At 63.0% G+C, this 27,666-nt stretch overlaps 1 protein-coding gene across 20 annotated transcripts; it reads left to right on the top strand.

Moving 5' to 3' along the window:
* Window positions 1-506: 506 nt before the first annotated feature.
* Window positions 507-27,629, top strand: RASGRF1 (Ras protein specific guanine nucleotide releasing factor 1). 20 transcript variants are annotated; one of them, XM_072933854.1, is made up of 30 exons: window positions 507-1,139; window positions 8,640-8,746; window positions 9,564-9,711; window positions 11,296-11,388; window positions 12,098-12,351; window positions 12,613-12,692; window positions 13,056-13,249; window positions 13,682-13,791; window positions 14,441-14,559; window positions 14,960-15,120; window positions 15,916-15,979; window positions 16,225-16,361; window positions 16,611-16,693; window positions 17,255-17,503; window positions 17,950-18,320; window positions 18,638-18,763; window positions 18,872-19,042; window positions 19,472-19,584; window positions 20,179-20,291; window positions 20,806-20,866; window positions 22,603-22,706; window positions 23,080-23,164; window positions 23,638-23,835; window positions 24,707-24,786; window positions 25,400-25,517; window positions 25,789-25,857; window positions 26,281-26,566; window positions 26,736-26,787; window positions 26,842-26,912; window positions 26,958-27,629. In XM_072933854.1, exons 1-27 carry the CDS (start codon window positions 864-866, stop codon window positions 26,371-26,373), a joined length of 3,777 nt encoding a protein of 1,258 aa, XP_072789955.1. In that variant the 5' UTR covers window positions 507-863; the 3' UTR covers window positions 26,374-26,566; window positions 26,736-26,787; window positions 26,842-26,912; window positions 26,958-27,629. The 20 variants fall into 20 exon arrangements, with proteins under 20 accessions (XP_072789955.1, XP_072789964.1, XP_072789951.1 ...); XM_072933863.1 differs by lacking the exon at window positions 26,842-26,912 and having other exon boundaries at window positions 26,762-26,787; XM_072933850.1 differs by having other exon boundaries at window positions 26,762-26,787; window positions 26,842-27,629.
* Window positions 27,630-27,666: the final 37 nt, after the last annotated feature.

Below are 27,666 nucleotides of genomic sequence, written 5' to 3'. Positions count from 1 at the left end.
GCCCCTTTTGGCCTGGGATCCACTTCCCCAGGGTTCCCATCTGGTCTAGGGTCCCTCCCTCGGGGCTCTGGCTGTTCCTGGGGTCCCACGTGCCCAGGGGTCCCCCTTGCTCTCGGGGTTCTGTGTGTCTGGAGCTGTCTCAGCTTGGCTGAGCCTGAGGGTCCCTCTCGGGGCTCCAGCTGTGGGCAGGATCTGTGCTGGCGTGGGGGTCCCTCTCGGCCCGGGGGTCCCTCTCGGCCCGGGGGTCCCTGTGGCTCGGGGGTCCCTCTGGGCCCGGGGGTCCCTCTCGGCCCGGGGGTCCCTCTCGGCCCGGGGGTCCCTCTGGCCCGGGGGTCCCTGTGGCCCGGGGGTCGCTCTCGGTGCGGAGCGGCGCTGGCGCTGCTGACGGTGACGGTGCTGGCGGCGGCCCCGGCATCCCGCGGCCCGGGGGCGGCCCCGGCGAGCGCAGCGCGGCGCGACCACCCCCGCAGCCGGCGGCAGGGAAGGAGCACGGCGGGGAGAGCGGCAGCGAAGGAGGGCTGCGGCTCCGCTCAGCTCCGCTCGGCTCGGCGCGGCTCCGCTCGGCTCGGCGCGGCTCCGCTCGGCTCGGCGCGGCTCCGCTCGGCGCTGCCGGTCCCCGGTGCCGCCGCCGTCACTCGCCCCGCCCGTCCGCGGCTCCGCGCGGCGGGTGCGGGACGCGGCGCCCACCGCACAGCCGCGGCCGGGGCTCGGCGGGGCCGGGCCGCGGGATGAGCGCCCGGCGGCTCCCCGGGGGCAGCGGGGGCCGCTGATGCTGCGGAGAGCGCGGGGTCTGCGGGGGCGGCGGGGGAGGCTCGGCGCGGCCCCGCCCGCGGCGGGGGCCATGTGAGCGCGGAGCCGGCAGGATGCAGAAGGGGATGCGGCTCAATGACGGGCACGTCGCCCACCTGGGGCTGCTGGCGAAGAAGGACGGGGCCCGGCGCGGATACCTGAGCAAGCGGAGCGCCGACAACACGAAATGGCACACCAAGTGGTTCGCGCTGCTCCAGAACATGCTCTTCTACTTCGAGACCGACTCCAGCTCCCGGCCCTCGGGGCTCTACCTGCTCGAGGGCTGCGTCTGCGACCGCGCGCCCTCCCCCAAGCCCCCCCTCTCGGCCAAGGACTCCCTGGAGAAGCAGGTGGGCGACACGGGGGTCCCGCGGAGGGGGAGGGAGGATGCCCCGCGGGGGCCCGGGCCCCGCAGCCCCGGAGCTTGCGGCGCCCGTGACCTGCCCCACGCGTGACCGGGCTGGGGAGGTGAGGATGAGGCCGGTCTGTGCGGGGGAAGGAGGAGGATTCCCAGGGCTGCAGCGCCGGAGCAGCGGGCGGGTTCATTGTGGGGGTGTCGGGCTCTCTCCGGGGCACCCCCACTCCCCCTCCCGTCTAATTAACCGCCGGTAATTAGCGGGGGGCTGCGGGGCGCCTCCCAGCGGCCGCGCTGGGCGCTGCAGAGCCCCGCGTCCCCCCCGGCCCGGCGGGTTTGGGGTTTGGGGTTTGGTGGTTCGGGTTTGGGGTTTGGGGTTCGGGACAGCGGCCCCGGCGGGGCGGGGGCACCGCGGGGCTCCCGTGGGGCAGCTCCCGGAACGCGGCCTGGCTGTTCCCCAAGCCCCGTTCCGTGCCCGGTGCTTTGCCCCGCAGCTCCCCCGGCCCGGCGGTGCGGGCAGCCCGCGCTGGGTGCGTGGCTCGGCGGGGGCAGCTCAGGGCCCGTTTTCAGGCACATTTCGCGCTATTGCCGCTCGCCACGTGTGCGGTTGGCACCTCCATCCCCACCCCCGGAGGGGAGGAAAGCAGAGCGCGGCTGCCCCGAGCCCCCCGCGCTGCCGCGGGGCTCCAGCGTCCTTTGCCACCGCTGGTGGCTGCCCGGGTGGGTTTCTCCCACCAGCTGCGCCTTTCCCGGCTGGGCAGGGAATTCCTGGAGCAGCACGGCATGGAGGGAGGTTGGCAGCCCCTGGCGTGTTTGTGTGCGGTGGTTTGCGGGAGCTGGGATGCGCCGCAGCGGCCAGAGAGGGGATGGAACCAGGCAGGGGGAGAAGGGCTGGCTTCCAGCTGCGGGGGCAAATCCCCATCCATCGCTTCCAGAGCCACCCCCGGTCTCATCAGCGGGGACAGGATTCACCCTCTGACCCGCTGGCGGCGTGTGGAGCGTGGACGTGTGCCCTGTGGGTGGCACAGCGCACCGGGGCCCCTCCGTGGGGCAGCGGGGGGGTCCCGCAGCACCGGCCCGGGTTGGGACCGTGCTGAGGCACGGCGCGGTTTGGGTCCGGCTCTGCAGGGCTTGCATAATTACTGCCTGGCAGGCTCCGGGAGGCGCTGGGAGGGCTGCCGGCAGACTGCAGGATGGGGCCCGGGGCGCCCCCGGCACCCCAGGGCATCGGGCAGCCTGCGAGGAAATCGGGCCCCTGATTCTGGCTGTTCCTGGCAGCTGGAAAACCCTGCCAAGAGAAGCAGGCACGCAGCACCACTGCTCCCTGGCACATACATCCCCTCCCTCCCGGCTTGGAGCACAGGAATATTTCCTGTGAAGAGGGAAATGCGGTGGGTTTTGCCCAGCCGGGGCTCCTCGCAGCCCAGCTCTGGGGAGCAGCACCTTGGGGGCTTCGGCGGCGAGGGGGGTCTGTAGTTGCAAGGGGTCACAGAGCTGTGGTTGTCACTGCTGTCCCTTCCCACAGACCTTGTGTGCTCCTAGTTCAGCTTCCACGGAGTTTGCTGGCCGGGCTGCAATCAGCCCTCCTGGCCAGGCTGGGATCAAGCTCGGAATCGAGGCCCCGGGTCCTCGTGTTTGTGCAGGAGGGATTTGCCGCCATGCAGCCACCACGGGGAGGATGTCACATCCCCTCTCCAGTTCCAGATGCACCCCGAGTGTTGCTCCTCGCTGTGAGTGAGGGGCTGCTGGCACAGGGAGCTCCTGCCACGGCTGCGTGTGGCTTTGCCGCGGTTCGGCGCCCGGCCTGGGGTGCGGTGTGATTCCTGAGGCCAAGCGGGACTGGGAGCCGGAGCGCTGGAGCCCGCTGCTCTGCAAGCTAATTAATGGCCCAGGGATGAGATAAGTGGCGAATATTGATGGTGCAGATCCGCAGGCTGGCAGGGCAGGAGGAGCAGGTGGCACACAGGGCCGGCCGTGCTCTGGGCAGGGTCTGTGCCCCCCACGCCAGGGAAAGCCTCAGTGCCAGGCTCACCCGAGCCCCAGCCGTGCCAGCAGCCCCAGAGAAAGGTGCTGAGGAAATTTCCAGCACTGCCTGTGATCCCCAGTAGCTGTGTTCTGAGGGGATTTAACTATCCGTGCACTTCCAGCTCTGAGGACAGTGCTCCTTGCAGCAGAGCAGCTCCAGGTTTGGATTCCTTCCTTGCTGGAGTGCAGCCTGAAAGGTTCCCAGTTCTCTGCAAAGGAGAAACTTTAAGAGGTGGGGCTTTCAAACCCCCCTTTTTAATGCATGCATGTTTTGCTCTGGGGGGAGATTTTCCCTGGAACACAGTGAATTTTAGTATTGGTATATGTGAGAATAAGGGAACAAAGACACGTGGAAAACTGGAACACCAAAGAGGGATTTGCTGCCTCTGGAAACTTTGTTTTGTTTTTCCAGAAATGAACTTTCCTTCCAACCAGTTGGATGGGGGAGATAATTTCCTGCTGGGTGAGGTCAGGCTGTGGCTGGGGAAGGGTCTGTGGGGTGGGGCAGGGGCTGGGGAGCTGTGACCAGGCTGCTCAGGGCAGCAGTGCCGGCGGTGCTGGGAGCAAACCCCCTTTCCCCTGCTGTGGTGTCAGGGCCGTGCCACAGCCCAGCCCTGCTGCTCCCGGCCCCGGAGGGGTTGGAGGCGGGATGTGCTTTCATGGGGTCACCTCTCCCTCCCTGGGCAGGCTGTGGGGTGCCCCAGGTGGGAGGGGCACGGCCAAGGTGAGATCCTGGGAGAGGAGCTGAGCAGGTACAAGGTCCAGCGCTGGTCGAACCCCAACCCCAAGGACACCCCAGTGTGGGGTCCTGGGCAGCAGGAATGGGCTGGGTTTGCTCCATGGATCCAGCCTGGAGCTGGATTTGGAGTCCCAGCATCAGTGGGGTTGGAGGAGCCCTCTGAGGCCGCTCAGTCCCACATTCCCCCAGCAGCGCCCAGGCTGCCCCTGCTCCGTGCCCCAAGTGCTGCATCCACACAGCTTTGGAATGTTCCCAGGGCTGGGGACTCCACCAGTCCCCGGGCAGCCTGGGCCAGTTTCCAGCCCCACATCCAGTGCCATGGGCCGCTCCCGAGCAGGAGCCCTCAGCCGGAGGCAGCGTGCTGCTGGCTCAGGCAGCGGAGCCCTCGGCTCTGTGGCTCAGGAGCTGAGCTGTGCTCCCCCAGCTGGGGCTGCTCCTGTGCCCATGGAGGAGATTTCCCTCTCCAGAGCCTTTTCCAGGGGTGGAGCGCCCAGTTCCCCCTGTCCTGTGGCCCCCATTCCCGAGACACTGGCGGTCTGGGATTTTGGATGCCCTGAGGACTGGCAGCAGCCCCTGGCAGCCCAGCAGCTCTGTCCCAGAGCCGTTCCTGGCAGTGCCAGAGCTCGGGCAGCTCTGCCAGGGGCAGCAGTGGGGCCAGGGCACCCAGCCGTGCCTGTCCCTGCAGGGGCTCCACCTCGGGACCCCTGAAGGGCTCTGGGGGTGCTCAGAGGGGCCAGGCCCCGGCAGTGGGGCTGGGCTGAGCAGGTCACCCATGGGCATCCTGAGCAGGGCAGCTCCCAAGCTGTTCCAAACTCTAGGATTGATGTCCCGGGCACTGGATCCCCAGATCCCAGTGCTGCCCTCAGGTCCATGAGCATCAGCCATCTGGGGCAGTGAGAATTCTTCTACCTGAATGTCATTCCAGGCAATCTGATTTTTTGGAGAGTATAAATCGTGATTTGTGGACTTAAACCTGAACTACTCATCAGTGTGGGGGTGACACTGGGTTTTTAATTAATTGGTATATTGAGTGATGCCATGTGGGGATTTCTGAGTGAGGGGATGCTCATGGTGTTAGTCCCAACCATGCCTGTGTGCCCAGCTGCCAGCATCACCGGATAAAATCAGGGGGAAAATTTATTTATTTTAATTATTTTACGAATATTTCTGCACATGACTCCTGAGACTGCTCCACAAGGGTGATGCTCACCTCTAGTATCCATTTCCAAATATCCTGACAGCCCATACTGAAACAAAGAGGGGAAATTGCAGCCTCTGGGATATTTTTTCTTATTGTCAGCACGGAAATGAGCTGCTGGAGCATCCAACTCTGAGGTCCTGTTTTCCCAGAGCACACAGTATGTAGGTCAGGGATGTTAAAAGCTGCCATGGCTGGCTGTGGATTTTTAGACTCATCCATCCAGAGCAGGAAAATTCTCCTCCTCTCGCCCTTTGTGTCAGCTGGAATAACCATCAGCTTCACAAACAGGCGGATGTGGATGTGCCCAGCCGGGGAGGGCGGGCAGTTCCGAGGGTATGGGGCATCCCTGTGGGGGAAGGCCCCTGTGATGGCACAACCAGCCGGGGAGGGCGGGCAGTTCCGAGGGTATGGGGCATCCCTGCGGGGGAAGGCCCCTGTGATGGCACAACCAGCCGGGGAGGGCGGCAGCCGCTGCTCCGCTGCTGCTGGGGCGCCTCTCTCGGGGTCCCCCCACACTCACACCTGCAGTGACCGGCGTGGGGTGCAGGGAGAGCACCCACCCCCAGCCACAACAACCCGGGGGTCTGGTGGGTGGTCAGGGGCACAGGGACACAGGGGCACAGGGACACAGGGACACATGTGCACAGGGACACACGGACACGCGGCTCTGGGGCTGTGCCGTCCGCAGTGGGGCTTGGCAGACACATGGACACAGGGGAGTCGGGAAAGCCCTCAAGGAGGGATCCTCAGGGACCACATCTGCTCATTTTGGTGAGAGCAGAGCGAGGGGGATGGGATGGGATGGGATCAATGGGATGGGATCAATGGGATGGGATGGGGGCTCTGGTCCCGGGGCTAGGAGTTGTTGAGGTCATAAATGAACAAAAAAGGGGTGTAAGGAGAAGCTGAGTGACACCGTGGGCAGCTCCTGCCCTGCCCTGGGCAGCACAAACAGCCCCAGGGATGCTGAGCTGGGGCCGTGGTGCAGCTGGGGGCTCACACTGGTACTCCCACCCTCTGCCTGGTGCTGTGAGCAGCTGGTCTGTGCTGGGTCTGTCCGTGGGTCTGGTTCTGCTCGTGGATCTGATCCTCAGGACGCAGCGAGTGCCAGGAAGCGCTCCTGGGCTGTTGGTGCGATGTGTCACTGCGATGGCAGAGAGGGATCATCTTTTAGGCGGAGATAAAAGGTGGTGGGAGTTTTATTATTCAAATATAAAATAACTTCCTCCTTCCCAGCACGCTGCACTTCCTGGGAGTTGTGTGGGGATAAACTGGAGCAGCACAATGCACGGTGTGTGTGCCGGCAGGAGCCGGGCTGGGCTCGCAGCCAGGGATAGAGTGGCCCTGGGGGCTCTCAGCCCTGCCCTGGGGGCTCTCAGCCCTGCCCTGGGGGCTCTCAGCCCTGCCCTGGGGGCTCACATCCCTGCCCAAGCTTGTCCACAGGATCAGCAGTAAGGGATCCTGTGCTTAGAGGATCCTTGGCAGGAGTGAGTGGCTGCATCCTCGCCAGGGCCCTGCAGCTGCTGCCCAAAGGTGAAAGCTGCTTCTGGAGGAGGGCCCTGCTGTGCCCATGGGCTCCTGGCCCCCTCTGCTCCCCTGCCAGACCCAGAGGGGCTGGGCGAGCTCCGAGGGTGCCACCCCGAGCCCTGGGCCCTGGGTGGGCACGGGCTGGGGCTGCTGGCTCTGTCTGTGCCGCTGTGCCAGCTGTGCCCTGTCTCCCCATCCTGCCGGGCTCGCCCAGAGCCTCCTGTGCCCGTCTGGGGTCCTTCTGCCCAGCACCCCTGGGCCTGCTGGGGACAGGAGGGGAAGGGCATTGTGGTGCCCATCGGTGTTTTCGTGGCACACGTGGCACAGCGGGGGCTGCCGTGTCCTGCCAGGCTGCGCTCCCTGGTCTGAGGCAGCCCTTACCTGGGAATTCAGGCCCCCGGTGAAAGCCACAGAGGAGCAGATGATGTCAGGATGAGCTCGCTCCAGTGGGTTTGGTTTAGCCCAGTTATTCCGGGCAGCATCCGGCACTGCAGCGTGGTACCTGTTTCCTTGGAGACTGCAGGGAAGCAGAGGAGCGGCACAAACGCGGCGGCGGCACCGCACACAATTAGCACAAACACTGGAAATGTCAAGGGAGGCTAAAAATAGCCCCGAACCGCGGCCACCCCCCGAGCCCCGAGCCCCGGGAGCGGGACACGAGGGACCGGGCTGGGAGTGAGGGGCCGGGAAAGGAGTGAGGGGCTGGGAAAGGAGTGAGGGACTGGGCATGGAGTGAGGGACTGGGCACGGAGTGAGGGACTGGGCTGGGAGTGAGGGGCTGGGAAAGGAGTGAGGGGCTGGGAAAGGAGTGAGGGACTGGGCACGGAGTGAGGGACTGGGCACGGAGTGAGGGACTGGGCTGGGAGTGAGGGGCTGGGAAAGGAGTGAGGGACTGGGCATGGAGTGAGGGACTGGGCATGGAGTGAGGGGCTGGGCAAGGAGTGAGGGACTGGGCATGGAGTGAGGGGCTGGGCATGGATTGAGGGGCCTGGGCATGGAGTGAGGGACTGGGCATGGAGTGAGGGAGCCAGGGCAAGGAGTGAGGGGCTGGGCAAGGAGTGGGGGACCGGGCATGGAGTGGGGGACCGGGCATGGAGTGAGGGACTGGGCATGGAGTGAGGGACTGAGCATGGAGTGAGGGACTGGGCATGGAGTGAGGGACTGGGCAAGGAGTGAGGGGCCTGGGCATGGAGTGAGGGAGCCAGGGCAAGGAGTGAGGGGCTGGGCAAGGAGTGGGGGACCGGGCATGGAGTGAGGGGACTGGGCATGGAGTGAGGGACCTGGGGTCGGATTGAGGGAGCTGGGCACGGATTGAGGGAGCCGGGCTCAGCTCGAGGGACCCGGGCTCTGCTCGGCCTCACCTCCAGGCGGCTGAGGGGCTCCAGCCGTGCCCGAGGGGCTCGCTGCCCACACGGGCAGGGAGCATGGGATCCAGGAAGCATTGAGGCTGGAAAGGACCTCTAAGGCCATCAAGTCCGAGCATTAGCTGTGGATGTGGGTGGGGATGCAGGTGCAGCTCAGCATCCTCGCTCCTCTGCCCGTTCCCAGGTGAGGGTGGCCCCAGGGCGGTCGCCACGTGTTCAGGACTGCAGCGCCCTGGCCTTGGGTGGGTTGGGTGGATTTAGGTTCTCCTGGAGCTGGGTATTTGCCCAGCAGGATTTCCCCGTGGATTTTCTTTGCCAGTGGCATGGCTGTGCTGAGAGCACATCGTGGCTGGGCTCCTGGTGTTCCCAAAGCTGTTTATTTCAGTGACGCAGCCTGTGGTGGGGCAGGAAGCGATTTCTGCCAGCCATGTGCAGGGCGTGACGCGTCCCCTGGGCAGGGAGTGATGTGTCCCCTGTGCAGGGCGTGACGTGTCCCCTGTGTGGGGTGTGACCGTGACCCCTGTGTGTGGTGTGATTGTGACCGTGACCCCCGTGCAGTGTGTCACTGTGACCATGACCCCTGTTCAGGGTGTGACCCCCGTGCAGTGTGTCACTGTGACCCCTGTGCTCCTACCACAGCACTACTTCACTGTTAACTTCAACCATGAGAACCAGAAGACGCTGGAGCTGAGGACCGAGGATGCCAAGGACTGCGACGAGTGGGTGGCAGCCATCGCTCACGCCAGGTGTGCCCCGTGCCCCACGGCTGGGGGATCACGCTCACAGTGGCACAGAGGTGAAGCTGTGCTGAGGGTGGCTGGGGGGGCAGGGCAAGCAGGACACTTCTGCCCCAGCCCCACGCTGGGGACCCCAGTGCTGAGTGGGGGCTGTGCTTGGTTGTTCCCCTGTCCCCGTTCCCATCCCTGTCCCGTGCCACCGGCCACCCTGGCAGGCTGGCACTGCCTGTCCCAGCCTGCAGCCAGAGGGATTCACCCTCAGGCTGAAAGCCCAGGAAGGGATTGTCCTGGGATGGCAAACCTGGTCAGGACAGGGATTGTCCAGGCCCCTGGCAGTGCTGCTGGCATGGCCCAGCTGCCAGGAGAGCAGTCAGGAGCCAGTGCAGTGCACTGGGGAAGGAAGGAAGGAAGGAAGGTGCTGGGCTGGCAGCGAGCTGTGGGATCGGGTGGGAGCTGTGTGCAGGGAATGGGAGAATCTCCATCCCCTGCAGCCCCTGCTGGGAGCAGGGCTGAGCAGGAGCTTGTGCCACACATGTCCTTCTTAAACTCCTGGAACGTGGCAGGTTAGACGGGTTTGGCCATGGCTGTTTGGGGTCCTTTTTGACTCCGTGATTCCATTAACGTTTGCTCTGTCCTTTCTGCTTGCCCCTTGTGGGAGCCCATATCCCTCCCAGCTGCGGGAGCTGCCCCAGGTCCGCTCCCTGCCGGGCTGTGAGCCGGCCCGGCGGAGCAGCCCGAGCCCCGGTGCCGGTGCCGGTGCCGGTGCCGGTGCCGGTGCCGGTGCCGGTGTGCGGGGCAGAGCCGCTCACGGCCGCGTCTGCTGCAGCTACAGGAACCTGGCGACGGAGCACGAGGCGCTGATGCAGAAGTACCTCCATCTCCTGCAGATCGTGGAGACGGAGAAGACGGTTGCCAAGCAACTCCGGCAGCAGATCGAGGACGGGGAGATCGAGATCGAGCGCCTCAAGGCCGAGGTGAAGCGCCCGGCGCTGCCCCGGGGGTGCCCTGGGGTGACCCGTGGGGCGGGTGGCATCGCTCGGGGTCCCGCTGGTGGGGCTTTCAGCGAGGCAGGGCTGGCCCTTGTCCCGCAGCGGGTGAGGGCAGCAACTCCCTCGGGGCTTCTCCTGCCCCTGGGAGCGGGCAGCGAGGGGCTGTGCTGTGCCACCCGGCACTGAGCCTGGGGGGCTCGGTGAAACACGGCAGGGCCGAGGCCAGCCAGGAGCGCCGGGCAGCGGGCTGGGAGCTCCTGTGGGAGAGAAGCCTCGCAGCATCCCAGCAGGGCAGAAGGGCTGGGCTTGGAAGGGATCTCACCGACCATCCTGTCCCCCCCTGCCCTCCCCGCGTCCCCCCTGGAGCCACCCCAGCAGCTCCGGTCCCGCCGGTGCTGGTCCCAGGTTCACCTGTCCTGATGGTGGGATTTGCCTTAAATTTTGAATTTTTGGGGTCAAATGTGCAGGTCAATAACAATCCCTGACCATGTGTTGGGGTGCACAACAGGCTCTAAAATCTCCTCTAACATCTGATCCATGCAGTGAAGTGGGGTGAAACAGATGTGTAGAAGCTGGATCAGTGACCATGAGCCTGTGGCCACCTGCTCTGGCATGCTCTGGCTTTTTCCAAACAGTCCAAACTCCACCATTTTTCCTCCTTTCTGTCCAAAATGAGACATCTTCTCCCTCCCCCCCAGGAAAGTCCTCTTTCCAAGTTGTTTCCTTCTGTTCTCTTCTGTAAAATCAAAATCCAGATCACATTTTCCCAATTTCCCACGTTCTGGATGGCACGTGTACCGTTTCTTGCCTTTTCCTGTCACTTTGCAAGTGGTTTTGGCCGTGGGGGCCGGGACACGAGATGAGCAGAGGAGGGAGAGAAAGTACAGGGAGAAACAGGGAAACCAAAGCCCGGGAGCTGATGGCTCTGATCCCACATGTGCGGGGCTGCTCCCCGCCTGCACGTTTGGGGTCCAAATGCTCAAGATTTTTCTGCCATTTTCTGTCCAAATTGTGTTCACTGAGTTGCTGTGAAGGGGTTTTTGGGAAATGGGGATGGGGTTTGGATTGGTCACCCATCAGGATTTCCAGGTGCCAGTCCTGGCAGGGCTCAGAGGAACTGAGGAGTCGGTGACAGCTCAGGAGCCCTGGCAGCTCTTCATGAGTCCCCACCCCTGCAGGGGTTTAAAAGCCCTGTGGATGTGGCACTTGGGGACAATGGTGGGTCAGTGGCAGTGTTGTGATCGGGTGGATTTGATGATCTCAGAGGGCCTTTTCCAGCCTGAAGCACTCTGAGTCTGTGACACCATTAGGACAGAGCAGCACAACGTGTGCCTGTGCGGGACATTAACCCAGAGGCTCGCGCTGTTCCCTGGCACAGCGGCAGCCCGGGATGCCCTCAGGCCCTGGGATACCCCTGGAATGCCCTTGGGCCCTGGGATACCCCCAGGATACCTCTGGGATACCCCTGGGATACCCCTGGGATGCCCCTGGGATACCCCCGGGATACCCCGGGATGCCCCTGGGATGCCCCCGGGCAGGGCGGGCAGCTGCTCACCGCTGTGCACACAGATCGCGTCCCTGCTCAAGGACCACGAGCGCATCCAGGCCAGCCAGAGCAGCGCGCCCAGCGACGACGACAGCGACATCAAGAAGATCAAGAAGGTGGGTGGTGGTGAGGGTTGGCACCCAGGGCCCCGCAGGCACGGCAGCCGCGCTCCCTGGGGGGCTGGAGGAGGTGTCTGAGCGAGTGCTTCTGTCAGCAGGGTTTTTAGGAGGAAAATGTGTTCTGCCCCGGCGGGAGCCCATCTGTTGGCAGGGCACTGCCAGCATTGCCAGGAGCACGAGGCGTCCCGGCCAGTGCTGGCTCCTGCACCTCCAGCCCCTCTGACTTCTGTTCCCGCGGCTGTCACTGCTTTTGTTGTGGCCCAGGAAAAGCCATCACCCCGGCAGCATTCCCACGGGGAGCAGCATCCCTGTCCTGGGCATCCCTGTCCTGGGGCCGGAGCGCTGGGCACAGGGCAGGACGTGCTGCAGGTGCTCAGCTACACAAGGAAGGGATCTGAAACCTCATCTCCTTCCACCCCCTGCCATGGGCTGGGACACCTTCCACCGTCCCAGGCTGCTCCAAGCCCCATCCAACCTTCCCTTGAGTGCTTCAGGGGTGGGGCAGCCAGGGCTGCCGTGGGCAGCCTGTGCCAGGTGTTTGAAGGAGCTGTTGGATCCCCAGCCTGGAGGGTTCAAGCAGCACCGGGGAGGGCAGCAGCACTCACACACCTGGGCACAGAGCCAGGGAGCTCCCGGCTGTGCTGTGCCCAGGGAGGGTCCCTGCCTGGCCCCAGCCCCGTCCTCACCCCGGCCGCTGCTCCCTCAGGTGCAGAGCTTCCTGCGGGGCTGGCTGTGCCGGAGGAAGTGGAAGACCATCATCCAGGACTACATCAGGTCCCCGCACGCGGACAGCATGCGCAAGAGGAACCAGGTGGTGTTCAGCATGCTGGAGGCCGAGGCCGAGTACGTCCAGCAGCTCCACATCCTCGTCAACAACTTCCTGCGGCCGCTGCGGATGGCCGCCAGCTCCAAGAAGCCGCCCATCACCCACGACGATGTCAGCAGCATTTTCCTCAACAGGTGAGCTCCGTCTTGGCCCCCGGGAGCTCTGTGCTGTCCCACAGCTCCGGGCACCCGCTGCCCTCCCTGGAGCTGGCAGTGCAGCTCCATCGTTCCCTTGCCTCCAGGCACCCTCTGCGCTGCCTCCAGCAGCTGCCCCTGCCAGCCCCAGGGCTGCCCTGCTCCCCCTGGGCCGGGGATTTTGTCTCATTCCTCCTCATTCACCTCTCGTTCTCTGTCTGTTCTTGGTTTGGCTTAGTCCTCTCTTGGTTCCTCTTCCAGCGAAACGATCATGTTCTTGCACCAAATCTTCTACCAAGGCCTGAAGGCGCGGATCTCCAGCTGGCCCACGCTGGTGCTGGGTGAGTGCTGCTGCCTCCTCCTCCTCCTCATCCTCCTGCTGCTGCTCCTTCTGCAGCTCCACAGGCACTTGCCAACCAGCAGCAAACCAGGCTGCACACCGTGTCCTCGCTTGGTCGCGCCAGCCCCAGAGCACAGCCCCAGCGTGACCAAATCCTGGCGCTCCTGCTCCTGCAGGGAGGTGGGACGGGAGCGGGCACAGAGGCTGGTGCTGCAGAGCATCGCTGTGCCCCCCAGCCCCTCCTGGGCCCACGCTGGGCAGAGCTGGGGGCACGAGGAGCTGGAGGCCTCGGGGGGGCTCTGGGTGGGTGGGGGGCTCCCAGGAGGGGCTGGAGCACCTCACCCACGCCCTGCCCTGCCCGCAGCCGACCTGTTCGACATCCTGCTGCCCATGCTGAACATCTACCAGGAGTTCGTGCGGAACCACCAGTACAGCCTGCAGATCCTGGCCCACTGCAAGCAGAACCGTGACTTCGACAAGCTGCTCAAGCACTACGAGGCCAAGCCTGACTGCGAGGAGAGGACCCTGGAGACCTTCCTCACCTACCCCATGTTCCAGGTGACCACTGCAGCCAGGCTGGCCCAGGGGTGCTGGGGGCGATGGGACAGACAGTGCAAACCCCATCCCCAGCGCTGGCATTGTATGCTGGGAGGCAGAGCCGGGCTGAGGGTGGCCTGGGGCTGGACCCTGCTGGTCCCACATAGCTCTGGGCCTGCTGGGGCCACCACTGTGGGAGGACTCTGGGTGCTGCTGGCTCCCCAGTTATCCCAGACCTCTGGGACTGGGGCAGAGAACAGCAGGGTCCTGGGCACAGCCCCACCGTGCTCCCCCTCTTCATTCAGCTTTGGCACAAGGAGCTTGGAAGCTTTAACTGCTGAGGTCGGGGTGTCCCTGGCCAGGATGTCCCCAGCCGTGGCAGGAGCGGCCCAGGGTGGGCTCCTGCTGTCCCCCGTGCCCCCGCTGACCTCTGCTCTCTCCCTCGTGCTGCAGATCCCCAGGTACATCCTGACCCTGCACGAGCTGCTGGCTCACACGCCCCACGAACACGTGGAGAGGAACAGCCTGGATTATGCCAAGTCCAAGCTGGAAGAGCTGTCCAGGTGAGAGATGCTGATCCACCCCTGGGCTGTGGGACAGGTCCTGGCTGCTCTGGCCAGGGGCAGTGTTTCCCAGGGCTCCTGGACAATGAAATGAGAGCTTTGGAGGACTGGGTGGCTCTCAGTGTCTGGTTCTGTCCTCTGTTCAGGGCTGGCAGGACTGGTGGGGCTGCCCCATGGAAGGCACTGAGTGCCTCTGAGATCTCCACATGAGCACTTGGGAATGGGCCATAATTCCCTGCTTTTTATCCTCTTCCTCCCCAGCCCATGGACTGGAGTGTTCTGGAGGTCTGTGCCAAGCCCACCCGCACGCTTTCAGTTCTGTAAAGAGTTCCCATCCCTTTTCCCACTCCCCGAGGAGCAGGGATATCAGAGGGGGCTGGTGATGGGGGGATCTGTCTGCCCTGAATCTGAATGTTGTGAGTGCCAAGCACTCACATTTCAGTATTTATCAGCCTGGAGGCACGGTCTGGGCAGAGGTACAGGTCACCTCTGGAGCTCCTGGCTCTGTCTGGGTGCATCCTGCTGCAATTCCCTTGATATTCCTTCAGGTTTGGTTTTACCTGCTGCAGCCCCACCATATGTGCACAGGGGTTGGGAAAACTTGTGCAGATCCCACCCCAGCCCTGATTTTCTCCTCTCCATCCTTCAGGATAATGCACGATGAAGTGAGCGAGACTGAAAACATTCGGAAAAACCTGGCAATAGAGAGGATGATCATCGAGGGCTGTGAGATCCTGCTGGACACCAGCCAGACCTTCGTCAGACAAGGTCTGTGTCACTGCCAGCGTCCCTCCCCGCCGTGGTGAACATGAGCTCCTGTCCCTGTCCTGTGTGCTCTGCTGGCCTGTGAAATTTAAAAATATAACTCAGTTCTGAGTTTTCACTGATCAGAGGCACACCAGGTTGGGGCAGCTCTGGCACTCCTGGGCAGTTTTGTCGCTGCCCTTTCCCCCATGGCAGTGTGGGAGGTGCACCTTGGCTGTCAGGGATGCTCTGCCAGGAGGCAGCAGGAGCACGCTGAGCTCTGGTCCCGCAGGGGTGGGCTGGGGTGCAGGGTGGGCTGGCACCGTGGCTGGTGCCCCCCGGCTCTGGGTGCCACAGCCCGGGCCGGTGGCAGCCCTGGGCACGGCTCCCCGTGCCCTGCGGGGCTGATGGCACATTCCTGCAGGCTCCCTGATCCAGGTGCCCATGTCGGAGAAGGGGAAGATCACGCGCGGCCGGCTGGGCTCGCTGTCGCTCAGGAAGGAGGGCGAGCGCCAGTGCTTCCTCTTCTCCAAGCACCTCATCATCTGCACCCGCGGCTCCGGGGGCAAGCTGCACCTCACCAAGGTGAGAGGCCGAGGGCTGGGGCCGCTGCTGCTCCCTGCCCAGAGGGTGGCCCAGCTGTGGCCCAGCTGTGGCCCGAGCTGGCCGGGCTCCTGGCCACAGAGGGGTCCAGGGACCACCTTGGCCTGCCCCGGCACAGCCCCAGAGGAGCTGGGCTGGGAGCCTGCAGCCACCTGGATGTATCTCACCTGGTCCTTGTCAGAGCTGAGTCACGGGGGAGATGAGAAACGACACGATCTTGATAAAAGAATTTACCCTGATTTGCAGCAGAAAGGTTGACAGTCCGTTCTGGAAGAAACTGGAATCACAGCCCGGGCTGTCTGTAGCGCTCCCGGCTCCTCTGGTTGCTCCCTGGGTGCCTGTGTTTATTTGGGGAAGTTTGGCAGTTAATTGAGCAAGAATCTTACAGAAATTGCTTGTTACTGGCATTAAATTATCAGTTTGAAGAATTACAGTCCGTGGCAAAGAGCTGATAATTGCAAGAACAGACTTTGGGAAAATTAAATTTAAAGCTCCTATTAAATAATTTATAAACAAATTAGTTGATCAATTTGACAAGGAAAACCCAGAGATCCCAGCAGACACAGATCTTTCTTCCCAGTGAAAGCAGGCACTGTGGGGGTGTCCCCCTCTCCTGGGCTGTGCCCTGGGACATCGAGCTGGGGACAAGGATGGAGGAGCCAGCCCCGGGAGGGTCCCGCTGCTGAGCCCTGGTTCCCAGCCTGCTGGGGGCTGTGTGGGGGGCTGGGGGACACCCAGCCTTGTCCCCTTTGTCTGAGCCCCCTCTGTCCCCTGCAGAACGGCGTCATCTCCCTCATCGACTGCACGCTGGTGGAGGAGCCCGAGAGCACCGACGAGGACGGTAGGTGCTGGGGCGTGGTTGGTGAGGGGTCAGACTCAGCTGCCAACAGACTCCAGGAATCCACGACTGAGTTTAATTAAATTAATTATTTACTGTGACCCAGGCAGACCCACACTTACACCTGACCTTCCTGGGGCAGCCGACAACCCACAACAACCTGAATAATTCCTCCTTGAAACCTGGCTGGGAGGGAGGGGATGGGAAAGGCTTTCCCAACCACTGTGTGGGGTTTTTCTGTTCCAAAGCAAAATCATCAGGACAAGAGATTGACCACCTTGACTTCAAAATCGTGGTGGAGCCGAAAGATTCCTCATCTTTCACCGTTATCCTCGTGGCCTCGTCCAGGCAGGAGAAGGCTGCGTGGACCAGCGACATCAGCCAGGTAGGGCCCAGCAGGGAGGGGGTGTGGAGCCCTCGGCACGAGGAGCTGCCACAGGGTCCCTGCTGGGCCGTGGCATCGGTTTGGGCACGCAGGTAACGCTGGGTTTGCCGTGCGCCCACCCTGCGGCGGGTTGGCACCCCGGGAGCTCTCCTGGCGCCCCTGGGTGTGGGCACCCACAGCGAGCGGGGATGGGGCTGCTCTGGGGAACCCAGCCCTGACTGCCCCCACCGGCACCCGTGTCTCTGGCAGTGCGTGGACAACATCCGCTGCAACGGCCTGATGATGAACGCCTTCGAGGAGAACTCCAAGGTCACCGTGCCCCAGATGATCAAGTGAGTGCAGAGGGGGCCGGGACACAGCTCCTGTGGCAGCCAGGAGCCTCGGGACCACGGCACCTCCCTGGCACCTCACCTGTGCTCCAGGGGCTGTCCCAGCGCGGTGATTAGCAGCGTTAATTAGCTGCTGAGGGATTTGGTGTGCTGGGGAGGCGGCAATGCCAAAGGGGAGAGTTCAGAGAAAAATAACAATAGGAAAGAGGGGGTAAAAGTGCCAGAAGGGAGGAGCACGGGTCCCTGTAGGTTCTGGGGTGTGGGACGAGGGGGGCTGTTTCCAGCACGGGGTGCTCCTGCCCCATTCCCAGCTGCCAGGCACGGGAGGGGGCTTGGCTTGTGTGCACCTGGGGATGGCCCAACCACATCTCTCTGCCTGCTGAGCACTCCACCCATTCTAGAGCCCATTCCAGGGTGTGGATTTCTGGGTTTTCCCCTGGGAGCATTCCCACCCGAATTTTCCATGGGGACACCCCGTACAAACAGGGCTCCTTCCTGCACCGCTTCCCATGGTCTCTTGGTTTCGTTCCAGGCTGGAACCACAGATATCTTGTTTCTCTGCAGGTCTGATGCCAGCTTGTATTGTGATGATGTTGACATTAGGTTCAGTAAAACGATGAATTCCTGCAAGGTCCTGCAGATCCGCTATGCCAGTGTGGAGCGGCTGCTGGAGAGGCTGACGGACCTGCGCTTCCTGAGCATCGACTTCCTCAACACCTTCCTGCACTCCTACCGCGTCTTCACCACCGCCCTCGTCGTCCTCGACAAGCTCATCACCATCTACAAGAAGCCCATCAGTGCCATCCCTGCACGGTGAGGCTGCAGTGCTGCCAGGGCCCTGTCCTGTCCCCGGTGCCACCCTGGGACTGTCCTCGGTGCCACCCTGGGACTGTCCTCAGTGCCACCCTGGGACTGTCCTCAGTGCCACCCTGGGACTGTCCTCAGTGCCACTCTGAGACTGTCCTCAGTGCCACCCTGGGACTGTCCTCAGTGCCACCCTGGGACTGTCCCTGGTGCCACCCTGGGACTGTCACTGCTCCTTGTGAGCTGTGATACCCCCAGACAGGGGAAGGAGATCAATCCAAGCTCTGTGGGTGTCCCCATTCCTGGGAGGGCCAAGTGCTGCCCGCGGGGTGGTGGGGCTCACGTTGGCTCTGCTGTGCCTGGGGGAACACCCTGGGGTCCCAGTGCCACAGGAGGGTCCCCAGCCCCTCCTGAGCAGGGCAGGTGCCAGCTCAGCCTCTCCCCGTCCCTGCAAGGTCCCTGGAGCTGCTGTTTGCAAACAGCCAGAACAACAAGCTGCTCTACGGGGAGCCCCCCAAGTCCCCCAGGGCCAACCGCAAGTTCTCGTCGCCGCCGCCGCTGTCCCTCAGCAAGTCGTCGTCGCCCAGCCGCCGCAGGAAGCTGTCCCTCAACATCCCCATCATCACGGGGGGCAAGGCGCTGGACCTGGCGGCGCTGAGCTGCTCCTCCAACGGCTACGCCGGCGTCTACTCCTCCATGGCCCCCTTCAGCAAGACCACTCTGGACATCAACAAGCTGTACGTGTCCAGCAGCTACCCCAATAAGATCCCGGACGAAGGAGAAGCGGCCTCGGAAAAGCAAGAGGAGTCCCTGCCAGGCAAGCCAAGTGAGTCCCTGTGGGTTTGGGCATGGGGGGCCCTGGCACAGAGGGGCTGGTGTAGGTGCACTCACAGAGAACTCCTGCCTCCTGAAAACTCAGTAATTTTTAATAACAAAACCAATCAAACACCCAAACCACCCCCCCACCTCAAGGAAAAAACCTGCTCCAAAGTACCCCGCAGCAACAGCAGAACTCTGCACCTTCCCCATACATGGCGGCTGCATCCCCGGCTGGAATGGGCCAGACCTGAGGAAAAGGAGGGAGAACTAAAGGTGGCTGCATTTGTGTGCAGCGGGTGTAAAGGGGCTCCCTGTTCCTCCCAGGCTCAGAGGTGTCTGTCAGGGAAGAGTCGGACACGGATCCCAACCACAGCGATGAAGCAGAAGCCGAAGCTTCCCCAACGAAATCTCCAACGACTCCCAAGTCCATCAAGTGCAAAAATTCATCAGGTAACGAGTGAGGTCCGGGGGTGCTCGTGTAGCGGGGGGCTGGCACGTGTGGGGCCCTGTCCGGGCAGCGGCGGTGCCCGCAGGGGAGTTGGATTTCTTCTCCCGCAGATTTCTCGCTGTTCTCCTACAACAACGGCATGGTCATGACGTCCTGCCGGGACCTGGACAGCACCCGCAGCGCCCTGTCCGCCACCTCCGCCTTCGCCATCGCCACGGCGGGGGCCAACGAGGGGACCCCCACCAAGGAGAAGTACCGCAGGATGTCCCTGGCCAGCGCAGGTACCTGCCCGAGGGGCTGCCTTTGAGGTGCCCATTCCACCAGAGGGGTTTCCCTAAAGGCTCGCTCTGGCCAGGAACAGCCGTGCTGGGGGAGCCCAGAGCCCCAGAGCCCAGAGCCCCAGACTGTGTCCTGGGAATCTGGACATTGCCCTGCCCCAGGCCGTGTCCTGGGAGTCTGGACATGGCCCTGCCCCAGGCTGTGTCCTGGGAGTCTGGACATTGCCCTGCCCCAGGCCGTGTCCTGGGAGCCAGGCTGTGTCCTGGGAGCCTGGACATGGCCCTGCCCCAGGCTGTGCAGGTCCCGGGGGCCCTGGGTGTCCCGCTGCCCCCTGACACAGCAGCTCAGGGAAGGGGGTGCTCCTCTGGCAGCCCTACAGCGGCCGTGAGCCCTTCCTGGGGAGCTGTGCCGTGCTAAGGGCCCGCTGGCAGTTTCAGGCTTCCCGACGGACCAGCGGAACGGGGACAAGGAGTTCGTGATCCGGAGGGCGGCCACCAACCGCGTCCTCAACGTGCTGCGGCACTGGGTGTCCAAACACTCCCAGGTGAGCAGTGCCTCCTTCCCTCGCTGCCTGCCACCCTGCCAGCGAGCTCACTGTGTGCTGGCAGCTCTGCCACATCCGCCTGCGAGGGCAATTGGGCACTGAGGCTCCCATGGAGCAAAGACGGCGAGGAGCTGGGGTCACACCCCGTGTTTGCACAGCTGGGCTGCAGAGGAGGGCAGCCGGGCCTGCCACTCCCCCTGGCTGCACGCAGAGCAGGGGGAATCTCTGGGCTTGGTGCCTGTTGGGATGCCCAGGCTGGGCTCAGGGCTCGGGCACGGGGAGCTGTCCCTGCTGTCCTGTCCCTCCTGCGCTGGTGACGGGGCAGCAGCGGCGGTGCCGTACTGGTTGTCACTGGGAGCACACAGCTCTCCCAGTTGTCGCTGGGAGCACACAGCTCTCCCAGTTGTCACTGGGAGCACACAGCTCTCCCAGGCCTGCTGGTGCTGATGCCATGGAGCTGAGTGAGCCCGCTGCCCTCCCGTGCTGGGATTTTGCCGGGAAGAGGCAGCCCCTTTCCCGGGGGGAAGGAAGCAGCTCTGCTGGGATCAGAGTCACTCCCAGCACAGTGATGCCAGGGCTGTGCTGGCTTGGCAGGACTTTGAGACCAACGAGGAGCTGAAGTTCCGGGTGATCGCTTTCCTGGAGGAGGTCATCCACGACCCCGAGCTCCTGACACAGGAGAGGAAAGCGGCCGCCAACATCATCAGGTGAGGGGCTGTGGGCAGGAGCTTTTGTGCCAGGCTTCTCATGGCGCTGCCAGCCGCTGGCTGCTCCTGCTCCCACCTGGGAGCACGGCAGGGCTCGGCGGGGACTGCGCTGGGGCTGGGAGCAGCCAGGGAGGAAGATGAGGAGGAGGCTGGGCGGTGCTGGCTGCACTCAGCCTCAGGACGCCGTGGTGTGACCCCCTTGAGGCTCAGTGCTGGCCCCGGCTGCTGTCGGCCCTGGGTGGCACCGCGGCTCCAGGGGCTGCGCTGGGCACTGTGCCCACCCCGTGCTGAGGGCAGGACGCTTGTCTTGCAGCAGCGGTGACACTGGTGGGGCCATGTGGCCTCGGCTAAGGAGAGTTTTTCTCTTTAAAATGAGAAATGGGACTGGAAGGATCTCCTGGAACACAGGCTGAGTGTTGCAGCCCTGCAGGTGCCCGGGGCCACGCTGCCCTGTGGCAGCTGTGTGGGGCTGCTGCTGTCCCAGCTGCAGTAACCCTGTCTTTCCGTGCCACAGGACCTTGACACAGGAGGATCCAGGAGACAACCAGATCACCCTGGAGGAGGTTGTGCAGATGGTAAATACTCCTTCCCTGCTGCCTGCCCCGCTCCTTGGGGTGGTGGAAGGGGAGCAGCCAAAGGTCCTGGTGCTCACTCAGGGAGGAGTGAGCTCCAAGCCCAGTGCCAGGGGTGCAGCTGCAGAGCAGGAAAGGCTTCCTGGGGAGGGGCCAGCTGTGAGCACAGCTGGATCTGTTAGGGCAGAGGCAGCACCAAGCAGCCCACAGGCAGATTGTTCCCCCTGCAGTCAGAGAATGGCTGGAGAGGGCACGGAGACACCTGCCTGCTGCTGCCTGTGCTGGCTGCAGGAACATGGGAAAGCCCCAGGGGCTCCCGTCGTGTCCTCCGTGTCCCCAAACCTGTTCCAGGCTCAGCCAGCATCACTGCTGCGCCCTGGAGAGAGAGCCCTGGGAATGTGCCATGGATTTAGAACACCCAGGGTGGCAGCAGAGCACCTGCTGCCCTTCTGCTTTGGAAAAAATCCCAACCAAACCTGTTCCCAGAACACAAGAGCCACTTGAAACTGGCCTGCAGCACCTGAAACACCCAAGGTTCTGTCCCCTGGCTCTGCTGGTGGCTTCTGGGAGGGGCAGAGTCCTCCTGGGCTTTGTTTGAGATGTTGCCCATAACTGTGTTCTGGAAACTTCCTCTGAAGAGGAGAGAAAAAAGAGCCCCGAGGGCTTCACTGTGCCCCTCAGGCTGAGCAGCAGTGCCCTGCAGTCAAGGGGTGCCCTGGGGTTTGGGGTGCACACCGTGAGCAGGGCTGTGCTGTGCCGGTACCTCCGGGGTGCCTGCAGCCCCTGCCCTGCGCAGGTGCCACCGGTGCCACCTGCCCTGGGCTCTGGTGGGCTGTGCCCCACAGCTGCACCCCCAAGTGCCCCACAGCGGCACCCCCAAGTGCCCCACAGCTGCACCCCCAGGTGCCCCTGCAGTCGCGCCAGGGCCCCAGAGCTGGGGAGGAGCCCCACAGTGCTTGTCTGCTGGAGCTTTCACAACCTCTGTCCCAAGGGATTGTGCAAGGGGCTCTTGCTGCGTGCTGGGCTCTTGTGTGTGTTGATCTTGGGGGGTTCTCCTGTGTCCTCAGGGCTGTCTGGGGTTTATTGGGGCGGGGTACCGGTGGGGTTTGTTATTTTTGGTGGCTGATCTTTTCCCTGGAGGGGGTGGGGTGGGGAGTGGCGGCAGCCCCGTCCCAGCGCTGCTGGTGGGGGTGCTGGGGGGTGTGTTGGGTGATCCTGAGCTGTGCCCAAGGACTGCTCTCAGTGACGTCTCTGACGGTTTGAGGACAGCCACCAGCCAGTGAGTCCCTGCAGTCTGGACCTCGGGCTCTGGTGTCACCCCCAGGGTGGCCCTTTGTGGGGGCACCTGAGCCCCGCCTGTGCTGGCAGTTCTGCTTGGCCAGAGCCGGCCGTGGGCACAGGGCTCATCCCTGCCCCCCTGCTCTTCTGCAAATCCCTGGGCAAAGCCATCTTCTTCCTCCTGAGCAGGGGCAGCGCTGCTCCAGCTGGGTTCCCTGGGTGCGTTGTTAATTAAGCAGCCCAAATTGTGCGTGATTAAATCCCCGGGGTTCTCCGGGCTGGCAGGAGCTCGGCACGGGCACGGTGTGGGCTGGGCTGCCTCTGGAGCACCGCTCACCCAGCTCTGCTGGGGAAAATCCTGTGGCTTGGGAGCCTGGCTTGGCTCTGTGCTTGTGTCCCTGGCACGGGGAGTCCTCAGTGCCCTCCTGCCCGGTGAGCCCCACTGCTCCTCTGTCCCGCAGGCCGAGGGCGTCAGAGCAGAGCCCTTTGAAAACCACTCAGCCCTGGAGATCGCAGAACAGCTGACGCTGCTGGACCACCTGGTCTTCAAGAAGATCCCATATGAGTGAGTGATCCCCGTGGGTCAGGAAAGGTGGCTCTGGTCAGCCAGGGTCACACAGGCAGCCTGGCTGGGCTGAGCCCAGAGAGTGCAGAGCCTTCCTGGCCTTCGCCAGCAGCCCAGACTTGGCTCAAATGCAGATTTGGAGCCCTGTGGCTTCTCTGCTTTTATGGGAAAGGCTTCCTGTCCCGGGTAATCGGCTCAGGGAGACCCTCCCACAGCCATCACACCTTCAGCCACATCCTCGTGGTCCCTTTCCAGCAGTGTGGGGACAAAGACCCTGGGATCTCCATCCTGTGTGGATGCAGTGGAGCTTGCAGGGCTAGGACATCCCACAAAACTGGGAAATAAAAGTTGACCTGACCACTGTGGTTTGCAGAGAATTCTTTGGGCAAGGCTGGATGAAGCTGGAGAAGAACGAGAGGACTCCATACATCATGAAGAACACAAAGCACTTCAATGATGTAGGTGCAGCTGCAGGGCACAGGGGGACGGGCACAGGGGGATGGGCACAGGGGGACGGGCACAGGGGGGCAGCTCAGCCCCTTCCCCAGGGCTGGGTGTGGGAGGGTCTCCTGCCCCACGGGCCCTCCCTGCCCCACGGACCCTCCCTGCCCCACGGGCCCTCCCTGCCCCACGGGCCCTCCCTGCCCCACGGACCCTCCCTGCCCCACAGGCCCTGCCTGCCCCACAGACCCTCCCTGCCCCACAGACCCTCCCTACTACCCCACGGACCCTCCCTGCCCCACGGGCCCTCCCTGCCCCACGGGCCCTGCCTGCCCGGGCAGCCAGTGCAGGTGGAGCATCTCCTGGTGCAGCTGCTCCTCGTGGGGCTGCTGCAGCGCCGGGAGATCTAAAACCTGCTGGGAGGCTGGGGCACACGGAGCTGTGCCCAAAACCACGCTAAATCCCGGGCTGGGGGCCGTGTCTGCCCCAGGTCAGCAACCTGATCGCGTCGGAGATCATCCGGAACGAGGAGATCAACGCGCGCGTCAGCGCCATCGAGAAGTGGGTGGCGGTGGCCGACATCTGCCGCTGCCTGCACAACTACAACGCCGTGCTGGAGATCACCTCCTCCCTCAACCGCAGTGCCATCTTCCGCCTCAAGAAAACCTGGCTCAAGGTCTCCAAGCAGGTAGGGCTGGTCCCTCCCGGGGAGGAGGGCTTTGGTGCGTGGTGTTGGGGCAGGATGAGACGCCTTAAAAAGAGTGAGAAAATGGAGAAAGGTGTTTCAGGTTGTTTCAGGAGGGAGGTGGTGTGTGGACAGGCAGACCCTGCCTTGCAGTTGGGTTTAGTCATGGAATCACAGGATTGTTTGGGTCAGAAAAGCTCTCTGAGACCGTGCAAGTCCAACTGTTCCCTCGGCACGGCCAAGGCCACCACTAACCTGTGTGCCCAAGTGCCACATCCACATATCTTATAATCCCTCCCCTGATTCCACCACTGCCCTGGGCAGCTGTGCCAGGGCTGGACAGTCAATAAGAAATGTTCCTAATATCCAATCTAAACGTCTCCTGGCTCAACTCCTTTCCCCTTGTCCTGTCGCTTGTAACCTGTGAGAAGACACTGGCCCCACCCTGCGAGCCAGACGTGCAGTTAAACTCCACCAGAGCCCCTGTAGCTGCACACACACAGAGTCAGTCTCTCTTTAACCGCTCCTCTGGGCTCCACGGACCCACCATGGGTGAGCAGGATGAGTTCCTGTTTGAGGTACGTGGTGCAGGAGTAGCTGGCACTGGCTGTGCACAGCCAGACGGAGCTGAGCTGGCACCACTGTGGGCCCCCATCAGCCAGGAGCGTCACTTTTGCTATAAAATGACAAAACTGAATGGAAACAGGTGCTGGCGAGGGCAGAGGGGGAGCAGGGGGAGCACAGACAGGGCAGGAGCAGCTGCTGGGGTGAGGTGCCCTGGGCAGGGCGGGCTGGAAGTGCCCCATGGCTCTGTGCCCGCAGGGCGTGGGGGCTCTCCCAGGGCCCCACCCAGCAGCATTCTGGTTTCTTGCAGACCAAGGCTCTCATTGATAAGCTCCAGAAGCTGGTGTCATCGGAGGGCAGGTTCAAGAACCTGAGGGAGGCACTGAAAAAGTGAGTGAATGGTGCTTCTCCTCCTCCCCTGGCTGCTCGGGGGCCGCAGGGTGGGGGGACCTGAGCTCTGCTCCCAGGATCGTTCAGAGTGGTGTCCTGTGGAGCCAGCACAGTGGCTGGCAAAGCGATCCCCAGCTCAGCTGCTCCTTTGTGCAGCATGTGGAGACAGGAATAAAAGGGACTGCAAAGGCAAAAATCACTGCCAGACACCAGAGAACAATTTTCCCCAGCACTGTCATAGAATCATCAAATCCCAGCATGGTTTTGTATGGAAGGGACCTTAAAGCTCACCTTGTTCCATACCTCTCTGTGGGCAGGGCCCCCTTCCACCAGACCAGGTTGTCCATGGAAGCTTCTAAAGGTCTTCCTGACCCTCTGTCAAAGCTCCAGCTCATCTCCTGCGTGCCATGGCACAGCCACAGGTCCTGCCTGTCCTGCTGTGCTGGTGGGGATGAGGCCAGGAGAGCAGCAGCCTTCCCTGGGAGAGCCTTCCTGCATTCGAGAGAATCCTTCCAACGCTGCTGACTGCAGAGTTGTCCCTTTCTGCCCTACCCTGCCTCAGGCTCCAAAGTGAGACAGTTTTACTCCTCATTTCTTTCTGGTTCACTCCCAGTTGTGACCCTCCGTGTGTCCCCTACCTGGGCATGTACCTGACTGACCTGGCATTCATCGAGGAGGGCACCCCGAACTACACCGAGGATGGCCTGGTGAACTTCTCCAAAATGAGGATGGTGAGTGCTCCAGCTCACTGCTGTGGGCACAGGGGCCCAGCTGGGGTGATGTGGTTGTGGCCAGGTCTGTGTCCCCTCAACCTTCACCTGCACAGCACCAGGAGGCCACATGTGTCCCGTGCACACACCTGGGGCTGTTCCCAGTGCCTGCAAGAGACAAAAAGGCTTTGCATTGTGCTGTGCTGGCTGCCCCTGTCCTCCTGGGCACCAGGACGGGTTCTCTGGGTGATGGCTGAGCCACGAGCACCTCCTGTGTTTTATCCCTGCACAGATCTCACACATCATAAGGGAGATCCGCCAGTTCCAGCAAACCTCCTACAAGATCGAGCACCAGCCGAAGGTACAGCCTTGTCCCCAGAGCCACGGGCAGGCTCTGTCCCTCACCTCCCTCTTCCCTCACAGCATCTGAGCTCCGTGCTGGAGTCTGTTGGCAGGGCTCAGGGATGGAGGGAGGCTGTGGGGCTCCAGCAGACTCCCCCCGTGGCCCCCAGGCAGCTGCAGCAGAGGATTTGCTGCACAGAGCGGCATTGATGGATTGGAGTGCTCCGAGGGTGCACCCTGAACACGCTAAACCCAGCGATTTAGGGGCAGCACCCCTCCCCAGGGAGCAGAGCGTGCCCTGCCGCCCCGCTGCCAGCGCCAGCTGGGCCTGCCCACGCTGGCCCCAAAGTGTGGGGAGCTGGAAGGTCTCAGAGCCGTGTGGCAGGGCTGGCTGCTGTCAGGCTCTGTCCCTCCTGCCGCTCACGCCCCGCTCTGTCCCCAGGTGACGCAGTACCTGCTGGACCAGTCGTGCGTGATGGACGAGGAGTCCCTGTACGAAGCTTCTCTGCGAATAGAGCCCAAGCTGCCTTCGTGAGCGGCGCGGCCGCCGGACACTCGCTGCCCCTGTACATAGGCATGCTCCAGGGCGCCCTGGAGCCACCCCAGTCTGCTTCTCCGGCCCCCGCCCCGCCCCGCCCGGCACGGTTTAACTTCGCTGGAGTCCCGGGTTCTTTTCCATGATGTTACTTTTGTCATTTGTCCTTCCTGGGGGGCTGGTGGTCGGGCAGGTGAGCCCTGTGTCCCTGCGGGGTCCCTGTGTCCCTGTGGGGCAGGTGAGCCCCATGACCCCGTGGGGCAGGTGAGTCCCTGTGTCCCTGCGGGGCAGGTGAGTCCTGTGTCCCCATGGGGTCCCTGTGTCCCTGTGGGGCAGGTGAGCCCCATGACCCCGTGGGGCAGGTGAGCCCCATGTCCCCGTGGGGCAGGTGAGCCCCGTGTCCCCGTGGGGCAGGTGAGTCCCTGTGTCCCTGTGGGGCAGGTGAGTCCCTGTGTCCCCATGGGGCAGGTGAGCCCTGTGTCCCCACGGGGTCCCCGTGTCCCCGTGGGGCAGGTGAGCCCCGTGTCCCCATGGGGCAGGTGAGTCCTGTGTCCCCGCGGGGTCCCTGTGTCCCCGTGGCACAGGTGAGCCCCGTGTCCCCGTGGGGCAGGTGAGCCCCCTGTCCCCGCGGGGCTCTGGGGCAGCACAGAGCAGCTCTCACTGGCCAGTGCTGGCGGTCACATCCCAGCTCTGTAGGGTGGGAGAAGGGAGCACATGGAAGGTTGTGCCTCGGTGTGAGCTGCCCTCTCTGTGTGTGCCCCCCTCGTGCTGGCCGGGCACGGGGGGCCCTGGCTGCCGCCCCGGTCCCTCCGAAGTTGGGAAGATGGAAGCATCCCCTCGCCTCTCCTCGCTGCATCCGGCTCCTGTTGATATGCTGTAGATCCGTACCCTTGTGCCCACTCTGAGTACCATGACGTAGAGTTAGAGATGACGAGTGTTTTTATTACATCTACTGTAATCCTGGCTAACCACCCGCTAGCAGGATATAGTAATGTAGTGCTTATTCTGTGAATAGTACCTGGGTTTTTTACATTGTACAGTCCCTGACACGGTTCCCCGGCAGTGGCAGGCATGCTCCACTCACACAACACTTGCTGTAAGCAATACCTCGTGGTATGGGAATTCTCTTTCAAGCCCTAAAACTATTTCAACTTACAGCTTGTTTGGGAAGAAAAAAAAATATTTCCATTTTTTTTGTAAAAATATATGTTTCCTGATTACCTCTTGCTAATAAATCTATTCTATCTCAGGGTGAACCGGGGTTTGTGATGGTTTTGCGGGCGGGATGAGGCC

Source organism: Taeniopygia guttata, chromosome 10 (assembly GCF_048771995.1).
Source record: "Taeniopygia guttata chromosome 10, bTaeGut7.mat, whole genome shotgun sequence".
In the NCBI taxonomy this organism is placed as follows: domain Eukaryota; kingdom Metazoa; phylum Chordata; class Aves; order Passeriformes; family Estrildidae; genus Taeniopygia; species Taeniopygia guttata.
Note: the sequence above shows the minus strand (reverse complement) of the source record. Positions and strands in the feature narration are given on the sequence as shown.

Coding starts and splice junctions, on each gene's coding strand:
- RASGRF1 (XM_072933864.1), top strand. CDS start 864: ATGCAGAAGGGGATGCGGCTCAATGACGGGCACGTCGCCCACCTGGGG. Junction 14,560..14,959: donor CCAGACCTTCGTCAGACAAG/GTCTGTGTCACT, acceptor ACATTCCTGCAG/GCTCCCTGATCCAGGTGCCC. Junction 19,043..19,471: donor GATGTCCCTGGCCAGCGCAG/GTACCTGCCCGA, acceptor GCCCGCTGGCAG/TTTCAGGCTTCCCGACGGAC.